Source organism: Neltuma alba, unplaced genomic scaffold, assembly GCF_004799145.2.
Source record: "Neltuma alba isolate B1F8T4 unplaced genomic scaffold, ASM479914v2 tig00011427_pilon, whole genome shotgun sequence".
Taxonomy (NCBI): Eukaryota; Viridiplantae; Streptophyta; class Magnoliopsida; order Fabales; family Fabaceae; genus Neltuma; species Neltuma alba.
Window position 1 is genome coordinate 33,018 of NW_021636110.1, and position 20,578 is coordinate 53,595.

Sequence of the window (20,578 nt, forward strand, 5' to 3'; positions counted from 1 at the left end):
TGATAATAATAAACAAACCTCGAGTGAAAAAAAAATGAAAAGAATGGAAATTAAACAACATCTTCAAACTTCTAATATGACACTATCTCACAGTTATAGAAAATCCTACAAATCAAATGAATAAATAGTACCATCTCAATAACTTGGCAGAATCGCCTTTTACTATGCTACTACTTTCACAAAGATTCCCCAGAAAGACTTTTGACTCTTTCGAGAAAATCTACCCAACTTAAATAATATGTTTCCTATTTACCACAAATATCATATAAATCACTGATGAACCCTGTCACACCCAAAGTTGACGCGCCAATCCAACAATTTGAGAGTAGCCGCATAATGTGCCAAAGCACCAAACACAACAAAAACATGAAATATCTGATGACTATGCCCAGCAAGATCAAACCAACCGGGCTTCCATCTTTCTGGTATTCTGCTAACATAGAACATTGTCCCTGTCAAGTAAAATAAGCCCATGGCAGCTTCATATGCAAGTGTGATATTCCTCCTAGGATTGCCCCAGTTCACAATAGTGGCATGAATTGCAGGGATGATGCCAAAAAGTCCCATGGAACAGAACAGCATGGCTCGAAAAGCTCGGTATTTGTTGGTCGTAAGAGCAGGCGAAAGCAATGTTATAATGGTGAACAATCCCATGGCTGTGATCCCTCCAAGGTAGATGATTTGCCAATGAGGATCACACAAGAAGACGTAGTAGATTTGAGGGAAAAAGGAGGTGATGATCATTACAGTGATTCCGACATAATCTATTCTTAAAAGGAACAGGTTTAAGGTATGGGAGTGACAGGAAAAGAGGTGGCATGTGCTGCTAGAGAGAAGACAGAACATAGAACCACCTAAGAAAACAAAGAATGGCCATCTAGCTGGTCCCAACTCTGATGATTGAACTTCCAGTTTCAAAGGTGCTTGATGGTTTAAATCAATCAGTAATGGTGTTCCCTGCAGGTTCATAGAATGTCAGTTCCTCGGGGGGGAAAACATTAAACAGAGATTTCGGAAGTAAGTTTGTGAGCTGACACACCAGAAACAGATCTTTGAAGTTCTGGGAAACATTTTTGTCAGCGCTTGAAGAAAGTGACCTTCAGATAGATGATAATGCAAGTTTAGAGTACAATCGATCAACAAATATATAAGCCGATTGAAAAAATAAATCACTGTTACTTTACTATTTATTCCCAATTTTGTTATTTTAAACTTCGATTTTTTCTTACAATGTATGTCTTGATTTTTATGTGCTCGTGTATGATGCATGGAGCCCATGCTAGTTGGCAATAATGAATTAATTCTAGATGGCACATTGCATCATTTGATGCACGTGTTAGGACACGCTAAAATACAAAGAGAGAAAAGGGAAGAAGATTTGATGAAAGTCATAGAATGGTTGATAGACAGAGTTTGCTGAGTGCTGCGAATCAAGTTAGCTAACCAAAATTGCCAAGAGAGTTAGGTGAGCAACCAAACACAGCTCCCAGGTCATGGTTGTTGTCTGCAATTTAAGATCTGACGAAGAAATTATTTCTGTGCCTAAGGCTTTTTTTTTAATAAATTTTTTTACTTTTGGGTACAAAGAAAATTTGAAGAGTGAAATAGATTGCTTCAGCTGAGTTTCTAGACACACAGGACATTAGAATTTTACCAATTGAGCAAACCCTATCCTTATACGCATTTCTGAGACTTGTTTGAGGACTGAAACAATGACTGTTATATGTTCTGTTCCAATTAAATTCTTAGTTTTTGGACCAAAAAAAATTATTCATCCGATCCTTAATATAAGACCTATTTAACTGATTTGATTAGATTAAGGAAGTTAGGTAAGTTAGTTAATTATAAGAAATATGAAGTGTTTTTTCTAAAACACCATAATCATCTTTCTTAATCCTCTCTCCCTCTTCTACTTGATTATGGTTGAGGAAGTATTTATAAAAGTAATTGAGGAAAAAATAATAAATATAAGAAACATGCCTTATATTTAGAATCAAATTCAACTCAACAATTAGGTTCTATATCAAGGACTGAAGGAGTATCAATAAAAAATGCCCTCAGTCATTTTTGTCATCAAGTTTAATGGGGTTACGAGAGATCGCAGCAGATGTTGTCGTTTGAAGAAGAACGACACTTGAATGAAAAATTCCAGATGATCAATTGATGATCACGTTAACTCTCATTTATGTCATGTACTTTAGATTTTGTAACAGAAAACTAAATTCCGAGGATAAAATAAGCTTGTTGTCGTAAATGAGTTGCTAATCTCCTCTAGGTTATATATTTCAGGGCCTAATCATTTATGACTCAAAATCTTCCAACACAGCAATCGCAGGAAACATAACAGAGCATAGATTCTCTGACAGTGAGCCTGTCATTTACACAAACACATGGAAGAAAAGAATTGGTTTGGGGGAAAAAAATAGGAATGTGTTGAAGAAACCTGGTAAATAGGCCTAAAAGATCCGCCACTTGAGGCTGCATCAAATTCGCCAGAGTCAATCCCAAAAACAGCAAAAACCCAAACAAGTGCCTGCAAATACAATAAAGGAAGAACGAAAATATAAGATATTAGTCAAAATAAAGAAAGAAACAATCAAGAAGATCAGTTATTGGAGTAATTATGGAAGAAGCAACGAAGCATGAAGAAGCAGCTTACGTCCAGACGTTGAGAGTTTCGTTATGCCACCGGAAGACGCTGAGGAGGGCTTGCTTGAGAGGCCAATTTGCTCTGTAATAATGGAGAATATACTCGTTGTCCTTCATGTACTCCGGCAGCTCCCAGAATGACAGAAGAGGGTAGCGTTTTGCTTTAACGACCCTTCTGATCTCCTCCTGATCCTTTCCTGTCTTCTTCTTCGTTCTATGTTCCTTGGTGGGAGTGTAAGACAAAGCCTGCAAATGGGTTTCCTCCATTGTTTCTCTTCCTTTCCTCTTCAACACAGCCCGTGCCTCAACACAGCTCATGTCTTTTCTCCCAATAATCCCTCTCTCTCTCTCTCTCTCTCTCTAGAATTGCCTTATTGTGTTTGAAGAATAATGCGTGGCTTATTTTGAGCTTGGAAGGAGTAATGGAAGGGGTACAACTGGAGGAGGCAGAGCATTAAAGAAGGCTCACAAATACGAATACGAAAGGTGAAGCTTGTAGGCTCTACTATTCTGGCGAGTTGGTTAGGTGTTGTGTGGTACGCAATTTTATAGCCTTGCCCCAGAGAAGAAGCCATCGAATATGGTAGCACTGGCATAAATGCAATAATAATAATTAAAATAAAATATTAGTAATATAGTAAAATATACGTATGATGTTTGGTCAAAGTGAAAAAATTGAGATCTTTTGTTGCTGGGTTTAGGTTACTTAAATTGAAAATCTTCCCAACTGTCCCTGCCTTCTTTCCTGTTAGCTTAACTTTGAGCCATGCATCTTCATTCTTCCATATAATTCTTGCGCTGTTTTATGTATACAATAATACAAACTCTTCCAGTGTTCCTATCTACTTTGTCGGTTTGTCCACATAGACCAAAAAAAAGGGAAGTGTTTTAAATCTTTACTTTCATTTAATATTTTATTATCCAACGGGGATATTATTAAAAATAAGTAGTAATTATACCTTGAAATTTGGAATATGACGTATATTCTTTAAAATTAAAACAATTGAGGAGATGTTTGGATTTGTTTTTTAAAATTAATTTTAAGGATTAGATATATGAAAAAATATGTTTCAACTTGCGTATAAAAAAAAACACTTTTTTGAGAGCTGAAACAAACAAGAACAGAGGCTACATGAAGATATTTGTATCCGTCTTCTGAATTTTGATGGTATTTGCAATGCTATCACAAGCCATAGGTAAAACTAATTCTAATGTGAATTTCAAATATAATTAAATTTTTTATGTCATTCACTGTCATGTCTATTGTAGGTCATTTTCAAAGTATCAACGTCCTAAAATCTAATTTTTTTAAGATTTATTAGTAATTTTAAATATGAGTAAAAAAAGTAACTTAAAATAAATACGTATATTTATCTATCAAGTAATAAATTCAACCGAACCTTATCCATTAAAATTATTTTTGTTTAAATTTTTGTTATTGATATTTTATGGATAGATGCTTAATAGTATTAAATAGATAATCGTTGGCCCGAACAGAAATAGATAGATCATCGATGAACATAATTACAAGCTTACCTTGTCTTAATTAAATATTTTAAAGTGATTTAGAAAATGGTCGGGAACCATTTCTCTTCCAACCACCTGGTACCACCTCGAAAGTTACGGGTGAATTGCTCTTCAAAGGTCAAAAATTTCAACGCGAAAGTTACACTCAAAGACCATACAAAAATTAATTATCTAAAATGAATGTAGTACCTCTATCTATAAGAGTTAACTTGATATGTAATTTAGTATAAGATTTTAATTTATTTTGTTTATTATATTTATCTATTTTTTTAAAGTTGTTTGTGTAGTAATTGTATATATTAAAAGCTCCATCAAATCATAATTTACTCAAATAGTCAACCAGTTCTTGTATTAAAGACAAAATCAATAATACACGGCATTAGAGGCAGTACTAAGTTTCTTGTGGCATTAGTTTTCAACTACAAGACGGCTTGCACATGCCTAAGTCCAAAATTTGACCTCAACTTCTTAATATAAGAGGTAATTAATTAATTTGAGGATATAAAGAAAATTTGTTAAGTTAGTTATTTGTAATAAATAGGTATTATCTTCTATGAAATATCCTTGTTAATCATGTATATTAGCCAGAAAACAAAAAATCAGACCTAATCGGCCGGTTCAACCGAAAAACCGGTGAACCAGCCAGTAGTCCAATTTGGCTTGAATGTTAAACCCGTGGGGAGTTGAACCGGTAACGAACCAGTTAAATCCTAGTGAACCGGTGAAAAACAGTATGAACCACTAATGAACTGATTTGGATGATTATGTTATTAATGGTCCTATTTTTTTCTCATTCAGCTCCGAATCTCTCAGCTCTTATAGATTTAAATAAATTTTAATGATGATTTTGGTATTAATGATTGTTAATTTTAGTTAATGATGAATCACAAGGATCAAAATTCTCAATGTTGCTATACTTTGTTATTGTTACAATCAAACTATTATTATATTTCCTTATACTTTGTTATTAGTAATTATTAATTTTGTTCTATCTTGTTATTTTCAATTAAATTATATTATTTTAATATAATCAGTTGGACCCTAAGTTGATACCAATCCGACCAACTGACCCTTGAACTACTACTTCAACCGCTTTAGTGTCTAGTCCAGTTTTTTATTTCTTGGTATTAGCTATATAACTATCATTTGATAGAACATTTAACATATTACTTTTGATTCTTAATATAAGATCTGGTTTGACTTTTATTTTGATCCTAATATGTTTTGTTTTTCATATTTATGTATTTTTTTTCAAAATAGTCCTTTTAATAATGGTAGTTCTAACAAATATACTTGATTAGTAAGGATATTTTAGGAAAGACAATACCTATTTATTGTAAATAACTAACTTAACTTGTTTTTTTAATCTCCTCAAGTTAATCAACTAGCTGGATCGGACATCGTATTAGGTTTGATTTTTCATTAACTTGCTTTGATAGAATTGACTCTTTTTTTTTTAATCTATAGACAGAAATTGCCAGGGTGGCAATTTAAAGAATTTAGTCCCATGTCCGCAGGGTCAAAACTTACAGAGAAACATTTACGAGGTTCACTAAATAAATGTTCGTAATTTCAAAAAAGTGTGAATCTCACTTTATCTTAGGTTGGCATAATATTGTCTGTATTTAGTTAAGAAAAATAAAAGGACCCCAAAAAACCCAAGACTTGATGACGACGACCCGAAAAAAAGCGAGAACATTTGCTTCCAATTACATGTAATAAATTATTAGTGCATTCTAAATAATTCAAAATTTTAAAGGTTTTTTTCTTAATTATAAATTCTAAAAAAAGTTGGCAACTTGTGATGGGAAGGAAAGTTGCTGTCCTAATTGCCATTTATGGCTGATACAATAATACAATATGACTATATATGACACATTTTCTTGCAACTTTTTCCCCTAACGTGACCACATAATCAAATAACATAATTAACAATAATAAAGTGGCTTATGACTTAAGATTGAGAAAGATAGGTAAGAAATATTTGTGAATTGCAAGTAAAAACTAATACAAGCCTAATCAATAAGCAATTCTGATCTGTTTGGTCGGAGGGCAATAGTAACGAGAAAAAATTGTAATGAATTGTCTTTTTTTTTAAAAAAAAGATCTGGAGTTAAAATTTTTTAATTATTTTTTCCTATTGTTTTATCTCTCTTTTTTATAATTCCATTTATTTATTTTTCAAATTGAATCCATCAAAATCTACTCCCTTCCTTTTATTCTCCTCCAACCAGGAAGGAGAGGTATGGGATTCAAATCTCACCACATCTATATAAGAATTTTATTAATAGATGATTTGTAAATACTTTTTTGATCCTTAATATAAGACTTAATTGTTGAGTTGATTTTGGTTGTAAATATAACGCTTAATTCTCATGTTTTTCAGTTTTTCATAAATTATTTCTATTGATATTATCTTAACCATAATCAAGTAGGAAAGTGAGGGAGGACATCAAAAAAGATAATTATGATATTTAAAAAAAATATGTCATATTTTTTATAACTAATTAACTTATCTAACTTTCTTAATATAATCACATTAATTAAATAGTTATTACATTAATAACCGGAGAAGTATTTATTTCTATTGTGAAACTTGCTCTAGTTTTTTTTTTTTTGGACCAATGCTCTAGTTTTATTTAGTCCATGGAGGTAACTCACATGAATTTTATAGGTAAGAAAAATATTGTTATTTGTTAGATAAGTACGTAGGTCAACTATAACATTAACAAGCATAAAGGAAAATTGACCTCATCAAAAGAATTTAAAAAAAAATAAAGGGGAACATTAATTGAAGCCATCCGGACCATGCCCATTAATCCTTCAGGCTTACTTTGTTCGAATGAAATTGTCTTTTCATTAAAAAAAAAAAAAAAGAAACAGGCCATGTCGGTCGGTTATTTTAAATTCCATTGACCTTGAATCCGATAATATTGGAATATAAATAATTAAATATTGCGAGTCAAGAATTAATTGTTATATTAAAAATTATTTTTCAAATGAGTTATGACATTAAAAAAACCTTCACTGCAGAAGCAAATTAGTGCAAAGCATAAGAAATGCTAGATACTCCCCAAACTACAAAGTTATGTAATTAATCTCTTGTCCACAACTAAATAATGAACTTCTCGTTATAATTGATGAAATATGTTATGTGAACAAGAAGAGTGTGCTTAAACACACACACACCCACGTTGGTTCTAATTATATGAGTTTGATAATTAATTTGCAGGAATTTAAAAAATTGATTTTGTTATTTATGAAAAATGGGTATTAATTATCCTAAAATATCCATTTAATTATTTGTATTGAAAAAAATCTTTTTGATGAAAATTTCTCTTAACATGTGCAATTAATAAAAATAACTTAGAAATTACAAAATCAGAAATCGAATTGGATGGATGTTTTATATTTAAAATAAAAAAAATCTCTCAAGTGTTTGGGTGGGAGAAAGAGTATACCCCTCCACTTCTAAATGTAAATTATTTATAGAGAAAAGCTTTAATTCTAAATAAAATTTATTTATAATATATTTAATGCTTATTTTTTAATTTTATTATTATTTAATTTTTATTGGAAAGAAAGAAAGAATATGAAAATGATTTGTAAATGTAGAAAGAAAAAATTTTAATAAGAAAAAATTGGAAATTTTTGTCAATTTAATACATTTTTTGTGTGCAAAAATATATTACAAGTGATTCACACTAAAGATTAGAGTGGCACTGTTAAAAATGTGTTATATAAGTTAATAGCCTTGTAATTTAGTGGTATGAAGTTTGCTATAAGTGGGAGGTTGGGATTCGATCCTCATTATAAACATATATCGTTAGTACCTGCTCTTTTAATTTAAAAAAATAAAAAAAATGTGTTATGCAAGTTAAACCATGTTTTAAAACAATTTAGTGGGAATGGTCAGTATCTTGTGGGAAACAAATAAAAAGAGTAGAGAAGGAGACGAAGAATTTTTGGTTTGCCGAAGGGCATCCAGATTCCCACCAGCTTGTGGCAAATATGGATAAGGGTGGGTTATCTGGTAATTAGTTAAGAGTTAGGTGATCGGTGGCTGCCAAACAGACCCCCATTAATACTTGCCTTTATTGCTATTATATTCTCATTAATTATATGCTTCCCTCAAGAAACTTGAAAATCAACGAACCCCCATTTCTATGCTGCGTCCAAGGATGTCTTGTCTTAATCCTTACTAATACAGACTTTGTGAAATTTACTATTGAGTGTGAATTACTCCTTAATTACTTGGCCAAAAAAAAGAAAGATGTGAATTACTCCTTAATTATGATTTTAAGAGTATTAATTTAGGTTTTAAAAATACATTAATTTTTTGATAATTTTATTTATCTTTAACAAGGAGTCTTTATTTTCAGATGTTATAGCGGATGAGGATATTTAAATAAAATATCGTTATATTTGTCATTTAATTAAGCGGTTGAGGTTCGATTCCTAGCTTTTATATATACAGCAATCAAGTTGTAAAGGGTCTCTCCCTTCTCTCCAATTCTAGTACTTTCAAGGAGATTAACATCAAGCTCTGTTATCCTTAAGTTTTACCGAAAGAAAAATATCATTATATTTTGTTAAATTTTAGGGATATTTATTGGTTTCTTAATTTATGTACATAATTTCAAAATGACAATTATTTTTATGAACAGGAAATGTATTGTTTCACGCTCCAATTTACAAGCATTTACAGAACTGACAAGGGCAAAAGATAAGAATATTATACTATTTCCGATTCGATTCATAATATAAATCAGTTTAACTAATTCATAAAAATAAAAAAATGATAGTTAATTATTTAAATTTTTCTCAAATCAATTGTATAGTTAAAATTAATAAATAAATATTAATTACCCTTTAAATAATTTATATTTTGAATCAAAGTCATTCTTTGATAAGTAAAGAGGGAAGAGCAAGATGGAATGAAAGATTTGCAAGTTGCATAGAATAAATTAAAATTGAGGACAGAAACCAAAATCCCACACCTGAGGGATCATTTGTGTTCATTTGAGGAAACCCATAATCTTTATGGCGCCTTTCAGCGTTTGATTCCCGTTCCTCTGTATGGAAATCACCTTCTGACCCATCCCATGCTTTCACCCACCAGAAACAGACGACTTGCCTTCACCCGTACGCTGCATAAAATCTAATAAATGAGGCATGAATCAATTTTGTAAATATTTTTATTTTATATTCACCGGATGAGTCTCTTGAAGTTGGGTGAAAATAGGAATAAGTCGTGTTTAATATTTTATAAATTCACTGGCTTATATTGAATTCTTCTGTATGCTTATCACCTCATTGCCCATCCCTCTGAACTTGAAGGCAACTATTTTAAACTGGGGTAACACTTGGCTTTTACAATATATGAAAATAACAGGATTAATATAATTTTTAGTTTTTTAAGTTTATTTTTATTTTAGTTGTGACCCTTCAAATTTCTTTTTTTGGCTAAACTGTTCTTCAAAATTTAAATTATAGATTTTGATCCAAGGTAAAATGATTAGATTTTTTGCTAAATTATATAGATTAATATTTTAAATAAAAAGAAGAGAAAATCCCAGAAAAAGCCCTTGGAATATACCAAATCCCAGATTGGGTCCTTAAATTTCGAAAATGACAGAATGGGTCATTGACCCAATTTGTAATTTGTGAAATTCAGGCGAATTGACATTTTTGCCCCTGAGCAAAAGTGAGTAGTTATTCTCTAAACAAATCTAGGTAACGCTTATACTGTTCTAGTGATTACAAGATTCGTTGTAGTTAATAATAAGGTACCTGACAATAATAAGATACCTAACTATGAAAAAATGAGTAGTTATTCTCTACACAAATCTAGGTAATGCTTACATTGTTCTAGTGATTACAGCATTAGTTGTAGTTAATAACAAGACACTTGACTATGAAAAAGTGAATGGTTATTCGCTATACGAATCTAGGTAACACCTAAACTCTTATAGTGATTCCTTGAATCATTGTAGTGAATGAATAAATGAGGGCAAAATTGTCAATTCGCTTGAATTTCACAAATGACAGATTGGGTCAATGACCCATTCTGTCATTTTCGAAATTTAAAGACCCAATCTGACATTTTCCATATTCCAAAGACTTTTTTTGGGATTTTCCCTAAAAAGAAACCTGTATTCCACATGCGTCCCCTAGGATTCGCAGCTTCCAGGTCTTTTTCCTCTCCCGCGCTGGCTGCGTCGAACACGGCCTGACCCATTTGCACCAGCACTTGGACTGGGGCCTGTTACAACTGCCTCTTTGTGGGCTGAGATTCCAGGGGGTGGTTTGGTTCTGACTTATGATTTTCAAGTTCCAAACATCACAGATACTGGAATGGAAATAAAATCACAAGGTGATTTTTTTCTGGTTTTTCCGTTTTCCGCATAATCAAAAACTCCAGCAAAGACATTTTCCTGTCATTTACCAAAAGGATCACTTACAGCATAACTTCACGGGGAACATGTCAAAACATATTCAGAATCATCACTGGTAAGTCCCGGAAAACATTGATAGAATCTTGATGAGTTCCTATGCCTGGCCCTCGTCAATTTCGGAAATTACAGCAGCGGCTGCTGGGATTGAATCGGGTTTTGAACACTTCAATCAGATTTTTAGTGGCGGGAATTACATATTCGAAATCTCATAAAGACTCGAACCATTACGCGGATCTCTTGCAGCTCTGTAAAAACATCGCCGGCTTAAAAAATGTGCATGCTCGGATTATTGTTCGCGGTTATGAACAAAATCAATTTCTGGCAACTAAGCTTATTGGAAGTTACGCCGAGCTCGGTCCTCCCAATCTGGAAAGCGCAAGGAAGGTGTTTGACATATTGTCTGAGAGAGATGTATTTTGTTGGAATGTGATCATCAAGAGCTATGCGAATGTGGGTCCTTTTGTTGAAGCCTTGAATGTGTATGATGAAATGCGCTCAAATGGCATAACCCCAAACCGTTACACATACCCTTTTGTGCTAAAGGCTTGTGGCGCAGAGGAAGCTCATAAAAAGGGTCAACTGATTCATGGACATGTTGTGAAATTTGGTTTGGACTTTGATCTATATGTTGGAAACGCTCTTGTGACATTTTATGCCAAGTGTAAGGATCTTGACATCTCTAGAACAATATTTGATGGGATTCTTCAAAAAGACATAGTCAGTTGGAATTCCATGATCTCAGGATATACCACAAACGGGTACATGGATGAAGCGATCCGGATCTTCTATTCCCTTTTGAGGAATGATGTCACTGGTGCCCTTGATAATACCACTTTTGTAACTGTTCTTCCAGCACTTGCTCAGGCTGCAGATATCCAAGCAGGATTCTGGATTCATTCTTACATTGTAAAGTCGGGAATGAAACTCAATGCTGCTTTGTGCAGTGGTCTTATATCCTTGTATTCAAACTGTGGCTATATAGACATAGCAAGAGTCATCTTTGACCGAATCTCTGACCCCGAGAGAAATATTTATGTGTGGAATGCCATAATTAGATGCTATGGGATGCACGGTTTTGCACACGAGGCACTCAGTATGTTTAAACAACTAGTTGAAGATGGCATACGCCCCGATGGGGTTATATTTTTGTCTTTGTTATCTGCTTGTAGTCATGCAGGCATGCTGGCAGAAGGTTGGGATGTGTTTCAATCCATGGAAGCTTATGGAGTTCAGAAAACTGAAGCACATTATGCTTGTGCAGTGGATCTCTTGGGGAGAGCTGGCCATTTAGATACAGCTGGGGAGCTTATCAACTCCATGCCCATTCAACCAGATAAAAATGTGTATGGTGCCTTGTTGGGTGCTTGTAGAATACACAAGAATATAGAGCTGGCTGAATTTGCTGCTGAGAAGCTATTTGTGTTGGATCCTAATAATGCAGGGCGTTATGTAATTCTGGCACAAATGTATGAGGATGCAGGTCGGTGGAAGGAGGCAGCAAAACTGAGGACATCGATCAGAGAGAAAGAAATTAGGAAGCCAATTGGCTATAGCTCCGTTGAGCTGGAATCGGGTTATATAAAATTTGGCGTCAACGATGAGACTCACCCATTTACTTCAGAGATCTTTGAGACTTTGATGAGCTTGGATGGGATAATGGCGCAAGTAGGTATCCACTGATGGGATACTAAGCTATCCAGCCTCCTCAGTCTGGAAGTGATGTGCCATCATCACTATTCTTAAATACCATTTCAAACAGAGCTTGCCAGTTTTAATGAAGGCAGACGAATCTGCTGAGAATTTATGGCAGACCGGATGCAATTTTTGGGGGGAAAGAAAAGGTAATAACAATACACTTGAACAATACTTTTTAGTGTTTTTTAACCCTAATTTTTTAACTTGTTTAGGTGATACTGATGATGCTAAATTGATGTCATTTTATGCACGCTCGTGCCTCTTAAACGGTGCTCCCTCAAACTAAGATTCTACCCTTCGGTCCTTTTTAGTGACATCGTGGCGGATTTGGGCGAAATTGGGTGCTAACTGTAGGTGGTATTGACTGTTGAGAGAATGATGAATAATATATTTCTGTGGTAAATTCACAAGACGATACAAATAAACGAAATGAATTTCCAAGGCATCACTTGTCCGTAAGGAAACCAATCTGGTTTCTTCATATAACATATACAACTGCAAATAACCCATCATCCATCCCAACATATAGTCTTCAATTACAGATTGACAATGGATCTCATACTCATAAAGTAACGGCAAACTGAGATGGATACCTTTCATATATGCTTGTTTCTTATTGTGCAACATCGTAAGCTGCCATCGTAAATAGAGAAAAGGAAAAAGATGAAAACGGAGAACAAGACAGGTACTTCCAGTGGTACTGAGGTCACGAGAAATGTCACAACAACGTCCACGAAAACATAAGCGGCGAACTTATTGAAATGGAAGTTGCTCTTTTATTGAAAAGTATATATACAGGTGCAGGCAACATACAAGAGCCAAAACGAGCTTCATAGGGTGAGGGGGTAGATGAGAGAATAACTATGCAAGTTGCAAGCTTCATAGAATGAAGCGGTAGATGAAAGAGAATGCCTATGCAAGTTGCAAAGGAGGCAAGAGGAGGACTTTGTCAGCATTTTCAAGAACAGAAGCAAGAATGAAGATATGTTTCGCAGAAGAGACATGGCTGAGCAGAGAGATTATTCTCAGTCCTTGAGAAATCCTAATTTTTCTATCAGGGAACGGATATCAGCACCGCTGCTGCCGTCACTAGCCTCAGCAATGTTGGGGCTGTCCAGTGCAATGACATCCGAGAGAGGATAGCTTCTATTGTTATGGAGTTGGCTGATTGCACTACTACCAACTCCCTTCAGTATAACACTTCTGTGTTGACCACCAAGCAATCCTTCATAATCAGTCTCACCACATTCTCCCACAAACACCAACATCTTCGACAGCTCAAAACCCCACCGAACATAGAGGTACCTAGAGGAGAAGTTGATCAAGTCAAGCAGATTGCAAAATAAAATTTATGCTGTTATTTTGTCGTGTGATTGTCAATAGAGGATATTATGCTATAAGGGAAAAGAGAGTTCCTAGATTCAGATGCTTCATTTAAATGCCATTAAAAGAAACCAGGTTCTTGCACCTTTTATACTATCAGCCTATCAAAAACGAATTATTCATAAACCACGATTGCTTTAATGTCAAGAATACATATACTGGCACAGAAAGTGGAAGACTATTCCATAATAACTTTGCTTTAATAGATGCATAGTTCTATCCGAGGATTTGAGAAGGTAATGCTGCAACTGTCCATTGCGCACCTTTTTATCAGCAAAATTAGAAAAAAGAAACACAGTAAAAAGCTCAGAAAGTTAATTTACCAGCACTGGTTGAAGTAAAACATTGGCAGTGAAGATTAAACGATACCTGAGGGCTTGCGAACGAGATGCCAGTACTGGAATTACGTTCATTCTTGTCCCATCTTGACAATAAATAACATGACAACGTAGAGCCTGGATTCTCAGAAGCTTCCGAAGTTCCTTCACAGGAGGAGCCTGTAAGATAAAAAGAACATAAAATTTTAAGGAATAGTCCGTCAAAAAATATTTTTAAAGGAACCCCAAAAAAAAAAAAAAAAAAAGAATCCTTATGAGACACTTACATGTAAATCCAGTCACAAGCTTAAAGCTGGGGATGATATTTTTCGCACAAAATCATAAACAACCAGAAAGAAAAATTTACCTTTCCCGGCTTTTGCAGTTTGAAAGCATAACAGTAGTCAGTAGAAAGCTGTTCAGAAGGAGTTACAATCTGCTCCTCCACCTCATCCTTCTTATCGGTGATTGATGCTGCCCAACGTACCAAAGTTTTCCTCAGCCCTTCCCCACCCCAACGGTATTCGATGTGTGAGTGATAATACAAGTCAACCACAAAGGCACGATCTTCAGAAGTGAGGGATGGATAGTAAAGATCACTGCCACTATTGCAAATATAAGCATCAAAATCATTAGGGCTCAAGCCGCTCGAGACGAGGAATGACTGTATCTCAGATATTGTGAAGGATGTTGACAAAATGAACCCAACAGAGCCTTCGGCCCTCTCCTTTTCTGCGGACTCAAATATCACTTTAATGGCTTCAAGAAGACCTTCAGTAGTATCACAGTCCACTGCAATGACAAACAGATGCTTTCTCCTCCTCAGTGGCGGAAACTTACCTGCATTTGTATTTTGATCTGATTTTTCTGTAGCTCCACCCCTGCGCGTATCCTTGGAGATGCCCTTGGACCATGACAACACGGCATTCTCCAATTTAGTTTTTCTATCAGTTGTATTTTCTTCAGATTCCATGGAATTATCATTTCCGCTAGCCCCACTCTTCTCTCCATCCAGTGAAAACTTCAGGTTTAGGGATAAATCATGTATGTCTCTCAAGGAATCACTTGGTGATTCCGATTCAGAACTTTCACCTCCATCATCATTTCGCAGCCATTGAGGATATCTTGGTTTGCAAGTGGCTATTTTAGACAGGTAAGTCTTGCAATGCTCAGGCCATGAAAATAGATGAATATTCTTCAACCCATTCTGTCTGCATTTTGCCCATAATTGCTTGTTGCTAACAAGCTTCAAAAGAGCATCTGAAATAGATTGCTGATCATGGGGATCCACAAGTAGGCCATTGTCAAGTACCTGTGTTAATAACCAAGCAGTCACGGAAGTTTCCAAGGAAAGCTTTTCAGATTAATACATAAAATACCAATGATTATGAATCAGCATACCCTATGAATATCAACGGGACCTCCATTTTTCGTTGCAACAATTGGCAGACCATGAGCAGCTGCCTGTTCAACGACTAGGCATACGTTAATGACTTATGAAATAATCACGTGATAAGGTAAAAAGAAATCATTCCAAGATTCTGAAAGTCACCTCAATTAAGGTAAGACCAAATGGCTCAATAAAAGCTGGATTGATAAAAACACCCTGCATAGAAACACATGAAGAAAATGTAAAATGAAAAAGATACGCTTGCACAAGAAAGAGATGAGAACACATACAATAATATTCAGATTAGATTGGCACACATCTGCTTTATTTAAATCATATGTTCCAAATAGAGAACAAAACAGAAATATTTGCATTAAAAGAAAACAAGAATTTCTTTATGAAAAATAGATTTTTGTCATCTTCACTTTCAGAAATGCCAATAATTTCAAACCACAGCAAAGTGATGCAACAATGCTAGCATGTCAAAAAGAGTCCTTACAAAATGAAGTGAACAGGAAGACGCAAATATGTACAAGACAAACAGACAGTATTCACACAGTGTCTAATAATGACCAAAGAGGTGGAGTTACCTTTGTCTTTGCAGCTAGACGATATATGTCAGGGACGTCAGATTGTTTGTGGTGTTTTGGATATGCCACTTGCCCATACAAATCATACTTGTCAATCAGCTTAAGTACTGAGAGAAGAACAGAGGCATTTGTGCTTGACATTTCATCAATGCCATCTCTGTTACCCATAATTAATGTCTGAAAAAATTAAAAAGGGAATAACAATTGATCAGACAGGCAACCCCAGTCAGCTGGAGAGAAAATGAAGAAATTATACTTGAACATATGTAGAGTAATTATTCATACTAGATTTGCAAGCTCTCGCAGGGGACGGCATTCTCCAAATGCTTTTACCAAAGTTGTGATGTTCTTTTTGGGGTCTGGCCTAGCAAGGGCAAGGATCATCGGCTTGCGAGGGTTGGTAAAGAACCGCATTATCTGGATAGCAAAGTTTAAATTGAAATAAATTTAACAATTGCATTGCATCTAGAAATAGAACATTCTTCCCTCAGACATATCACATGAGCAGAATTTTAGGAAGGCTAATTGTCCTGGAAGCACCAAAAGAGGGATCTAAAGCATATTTTGAACCAACCTCAGACCAAATAGGTGGATCTTGGGGGGCAGGATGATCCAAATTTCCGTCTGGTTCACTTTCTATATCACCATCTTGTGGAATTATGTGATGGAACTCCATGCCAGGTGGAATTATCTGCATGAAGGCCCAAAATTATGATCATCTAATCTTACATGACGCAAGACCAGCAACGAATTAACAACAAATCCCTAGAGCATCTGCAACAAAACTCTAAAAACAAGTTCTTTCACATAATTCAGGCTGCAAAAACAATGAGATTCACCGTCAAAGTTTATATGTGATCAAACACAACTCTTCCGGATGAGACAAAAAGCCAGTTCAATACAGATAAAGATAGAAGAGCCACAACTCCCAAGACAAACAGAGAATTTACCCATAAAATAGCATAGGCTTGCAAATTAAGCAGCAAGACATTTTGCTTTAAGCGATAAATTAGAAAGAAAGGTGCAAGGTTAATACAAGTAAACCAAATTGATAACATATAATAATGTCTGATTGAAAAAAGAGAAACAAGAAACTAAGGCAAATAAACTTACTACATCTCAATGCAGAGGCAAGCAAACTGCAAACATGGAATCTAACTCTAGAGAGCTGAAAACTGGATGCCAAAATGATGGCAACTCAATTCTGTCTAAAACAAAGGTAAAATAGTGGTTTTAATAAATTTGAATTATGCCTCCAAGAGAAACCCAGTGGCCGAACACTAGGCCTTCCCCTTGGAGGTCGAAGACTCAACTCATTAGGAAAGAATATGGTGGGAACCAAATTTGTGTATCATCCAATAAACAGAAAACCATTTAATTATGATCCAAAACTTACCGCCATACGAGGCATGAATCTACCATAACAACTCACATTACGCCTGATCCTGGCTCGAATTTTGCGCTCCAATACTGGATCAAAGCCATTATACAAACGCCATTGTTGTTCTATTTCCTGCCTAGTGCTTGTTATGACTATTTCAGAAGAATCAAGGGCTAATTCCTCAGCTTCTATTCGACGCATAATCTTGTATGTTGTATTTATTTCATCCCTTGATAGCCGACCTTGCTTCAGAAGCTGTTCTAACTTGTCCCTGCCAAGTGAGTGGCCAGTGAAAAGCATTGGGACATTTAAAGCACCAGATAGAAGAGCAGCAGAGTCCCCCGCATCTGCATAATGTCCATGAATGGCAACGGGCCAGACAGCACGCCCACCACCAATTTGCTCCCCAAGAGCTTTTGACATCTGTATGATGTGGCTAAGAGCACCATCAACAAATTCAGAAATGTAAGGCCAGAGATGTTCTTTGGGAATATATTTATCCCTCGGACCAAAGGGTATACGAATTATATAAGCACCGCTACTCTCCCCCCCATCATCTGTTAAATCATCTTGGTTTCGTGGAGTCAACATTTCTATTGGCTCCCCATAACTCCAATCTACATCTGGTGCTGATACTTGTCTAGTTAGCAAATCAACTCTATAAACTCCTGGCATTGAGCCCAAGGCCCTTGCAAGTTCCACAACATACTTAACCTATTCAGTAGAGATAAAAGCAAAAAGATTTTAGTTTCACACTTGACCATGTAGATATCAAAATATTATAAAGAGTAGAGAATTGTATTGTTATAAAAGAGACTGGATTCTTAATACGAAATAGAAATAAATAAATAAAATATAAGAAAACATAAGTATTACCTGACCACCAGTATCAGAATCCCGTCCCAGCTCCATATTCTCGCCTCTTATTAGACCATGAATGCTGCAAATATACTAGTTGTTAGACTAAGAAATAATCAAATTACGCACGCAAAAGAAACCGGACCATGCATACTAATAAAATTAACTAATATTTATCGTGAAAATGTTTTCAATGTCTTTCATCCAGTCGTAGTCTGACTGGTGTTGAAAATACCGCATAATAGGTCCATGCAGTAGAAAGAGCACAATAAAGTGAGCAACCAAATCATTTAATATGTAATGTTTATGAGAACTACTGCGAACAAACATTTCTATTCAAGGCCACTTCAGAGACCAAGAAGCTCTAAAGTGCAATTCGTGCCTTATGAGTACAATATAGAGTTTCTTCCCCTTCTGACTGTTAGCCCATATCTCCATAGCATCAACAGAACTGATTCTAGGAATTCTTCCTCTTGTACTATCGCCATGAGCTGAAACATCACTGACTGGATCTCCTTTTTCTCCCTCTGATAAGTCCTCTGACATATCAGCAGTTGCTTCTCTGCGGCCTCTTTCACGTTCAAGATGACGTTTATTCAATCTTTGTGCTTCCTCATTCTCAAGCTATGAAATAAAAGAGAATATCTTATTAAACGATGAGACAGAGATACAAGACCCCGAGGTGATTTTTGTCTCCCCTCGCACGCATGCTTAATTTCGCATATACAACAAAAATTTGCGAAACTGCTATTCTGTATTAGTTGATGCAAGACTCGAGGATAAGAAGAATCCAGACAACGATATAGTTTAGCCCAAAGAAGGAAAAAAGGGAAAACCATATTCCCAAAAACCACCAGAGCACTTTACCTGCAATCCAGAACATCAGCCTGAAAATCAGAAACTGAAGAGCCCATTACTTGAAACTGAACTACTAAGGAAGAAGCAGGCTCAGAAGAAGTGAATTTGCTACTTCACTCAACCAGAAACTAGGCAGACTAAACAAATTTTTAATCCTAACGCCAATAATCCCCAATCACCATACACAAATCAGATGCAGCAACCAGGTTGAATTCACGTCCGAGTCACTGAATCAGTTAATAACATGGATTTACAAATGAGCAACAAAGTGAAACAACATTAATAGAACCTGCTTCTTTTGCCGAGCCAAGTTCCAGATCCTCCAGCACATATTCTCCAATCTAGTATTCCTCTCCTGGGGACTCCTCGTTGCAGAAGCCTACCATAGTAAAACGCCAAACAATAAATTCCATAGAAACAAAGCAAACTGTCAAGGAGAAAAAGAATGATGAAATCAGAATGAGATAGAGGAAGTAGTAGAGTAGTACCCGAACCCAAGAGCGGTAAAGATCGGTCTCATCGAAACCAGAGATGACCTCCGCAACGAAGTAGCGAGTGGGACTGAACCTACCTCTCTCTCTGAGAAGCAGAGAGGATTTGGCATCATCGAGACCTGGTCCGACATCCAGTATCGCCTCCAAGTAGCTGTTTATCCAGTCGTTTCCCGCCATATCCTCTTCTTCTTCCTCCTCCTCCTCCTCTGCAACTACTTGAGGAAGAGAGATTTATGGTGAAGATTCGCACACTAATATTGTGGACTCTTGCAGAAACTGTCTAGAGAGATTGCAATTCAAGGAGAAGAACCTTCGGCCAACAAAAAAAGAAAAAAAAAAAGATATTGAAGAAGAGCTCACCAAAAAAAAAAAAAGGAATATTCGGCGAGAAACGTCTGGAAAGGAATGGACCGAGACGGAGGACTGGATTTGAGGGGTGTGTGCTTCTTGACGATCTTGTTAATTTTTATTTTTGCTTTTCAATTGCCAACCGTTAATTTTATTTTTGCTAATTTTTAATATTATAGTAGTACTCCTTCGGTCCTAATTATAAGACCCAATTGACTTTTTTGAGGAGATTAAGGAAGTAAGTTAAGTTGGTTATTTATAATAAATAAGTGTTGTCATTCCTAAAATATCTTTGCTAATTAAGTACTCCTCCGGTCCTTATTATAAGACCCAATTTGACTTTTTATTTGGTCCTAATTATAAGACCCAATCCATTTTCTCTTTTATATTTATGCATTTTTTTCCAAGATAATCCTTCTAATAATGATAGTTTTAGCTAATATACTTAATTAGCAAGGATATTTTAGGAATAACAACACTTATTTATTATAAATAACCAACTTAACTTACTTCCTTAATCTCCTCAAATAAGTCAATTGGGTCTTATAATTAGGACCGGAGGAGTATATTGGCTAAAACTATCATTATTAGAAGGATTATCTTGGAAAAAAATACATAAATATAAGAGAG

At 35.3% G+C, this 20,578-nt stretch overlaps 3 protein-coding genes across 3 annotated transcripts; 1 reads left to right on the plus strand and 2 right to left on the minus strand.

The window, feature by feature from the left end:
- Window positions 1-50: 50 nt before the first annotated feature.
- Window positions 51-2,999, minus strand: LOC114713469 (heptahelical transmembrane protein 1). Its single transcript, XM_028898123.1, has 4 exons — window positions 2,660-2,999; window positions 2,444-2,533; window positions 1,040-1,097; window positions 51-957 (listed from the first exon to the last, which is right to left on the minus strand). The coding sequence occupies exons 1-4, from the start codon at window positions 2,965-2,967 to the stop codon at window positions 271-273; spliced, it is 1,143 nt and encodes a 380-aa protein (XP_028753956.1). The 5' UTR covers window positions 2,968-2,999; the 3' UTR covers window positions 51-270.
- A 7,551-nt stretch (window positions 3,000-10,550) lies between these two features.
- On the plus strand, window positions 10,551-12,404 carry LOC114713472 (pentatricopeptide repeat-containing protein At3g46790, chloroplastic-like). Its single transcript, XM_028898128.1, has one exon. It carries the CDS (start codon window positions 10,731-10,733, stop codon window positions 12,312-12,314), a length of 1,584 nt encoding a protein of 527 aa, XP_028753961.1. The 5' UTR covers window positions 10,551-10,730; the 3' UTR covers window positions 12,315-12,404.
- A 292-nt stretch (window positions 12,405-12,696) lies between these two features.
- LOC114713470 (probable sucrose-phosphate synthase) lies at window positions 12,697-19,908 on the minus strand. Its single transcript, XM_028898124.1, has 13 exons — window positions 19,595-19,908; window positions 19,396-19,485; window positions 18,631-18,872; window positions 18,267-18,330; window positions 17,406-18,104; window positions 16,584-16,700; window positions 16,295-16,426; window positions 16,010-16,186; window positions 15,582-15,635; window positions 15,431-15,493; window positions 14,397-15,341; window positions 14,082-14,209; window positions 12,697-13,634 (listed from the first exon to the last, which is right to left on the minus strand). The coding sequence occupies exons 1-13, from the start codon at window positions 19,775-19,777 to the stop codon at window positions 13,355-13,357; spliced, it is 3,174 nt and encodes a 1,057-aa protein (XP_028753957.1). The 5' UTR covers window positions 19,778-19,908; the 3' UTR covers window positions 12,697-13,354.
- Window positions 19,909-20,578: the final 670 nt, after the last annotated feature.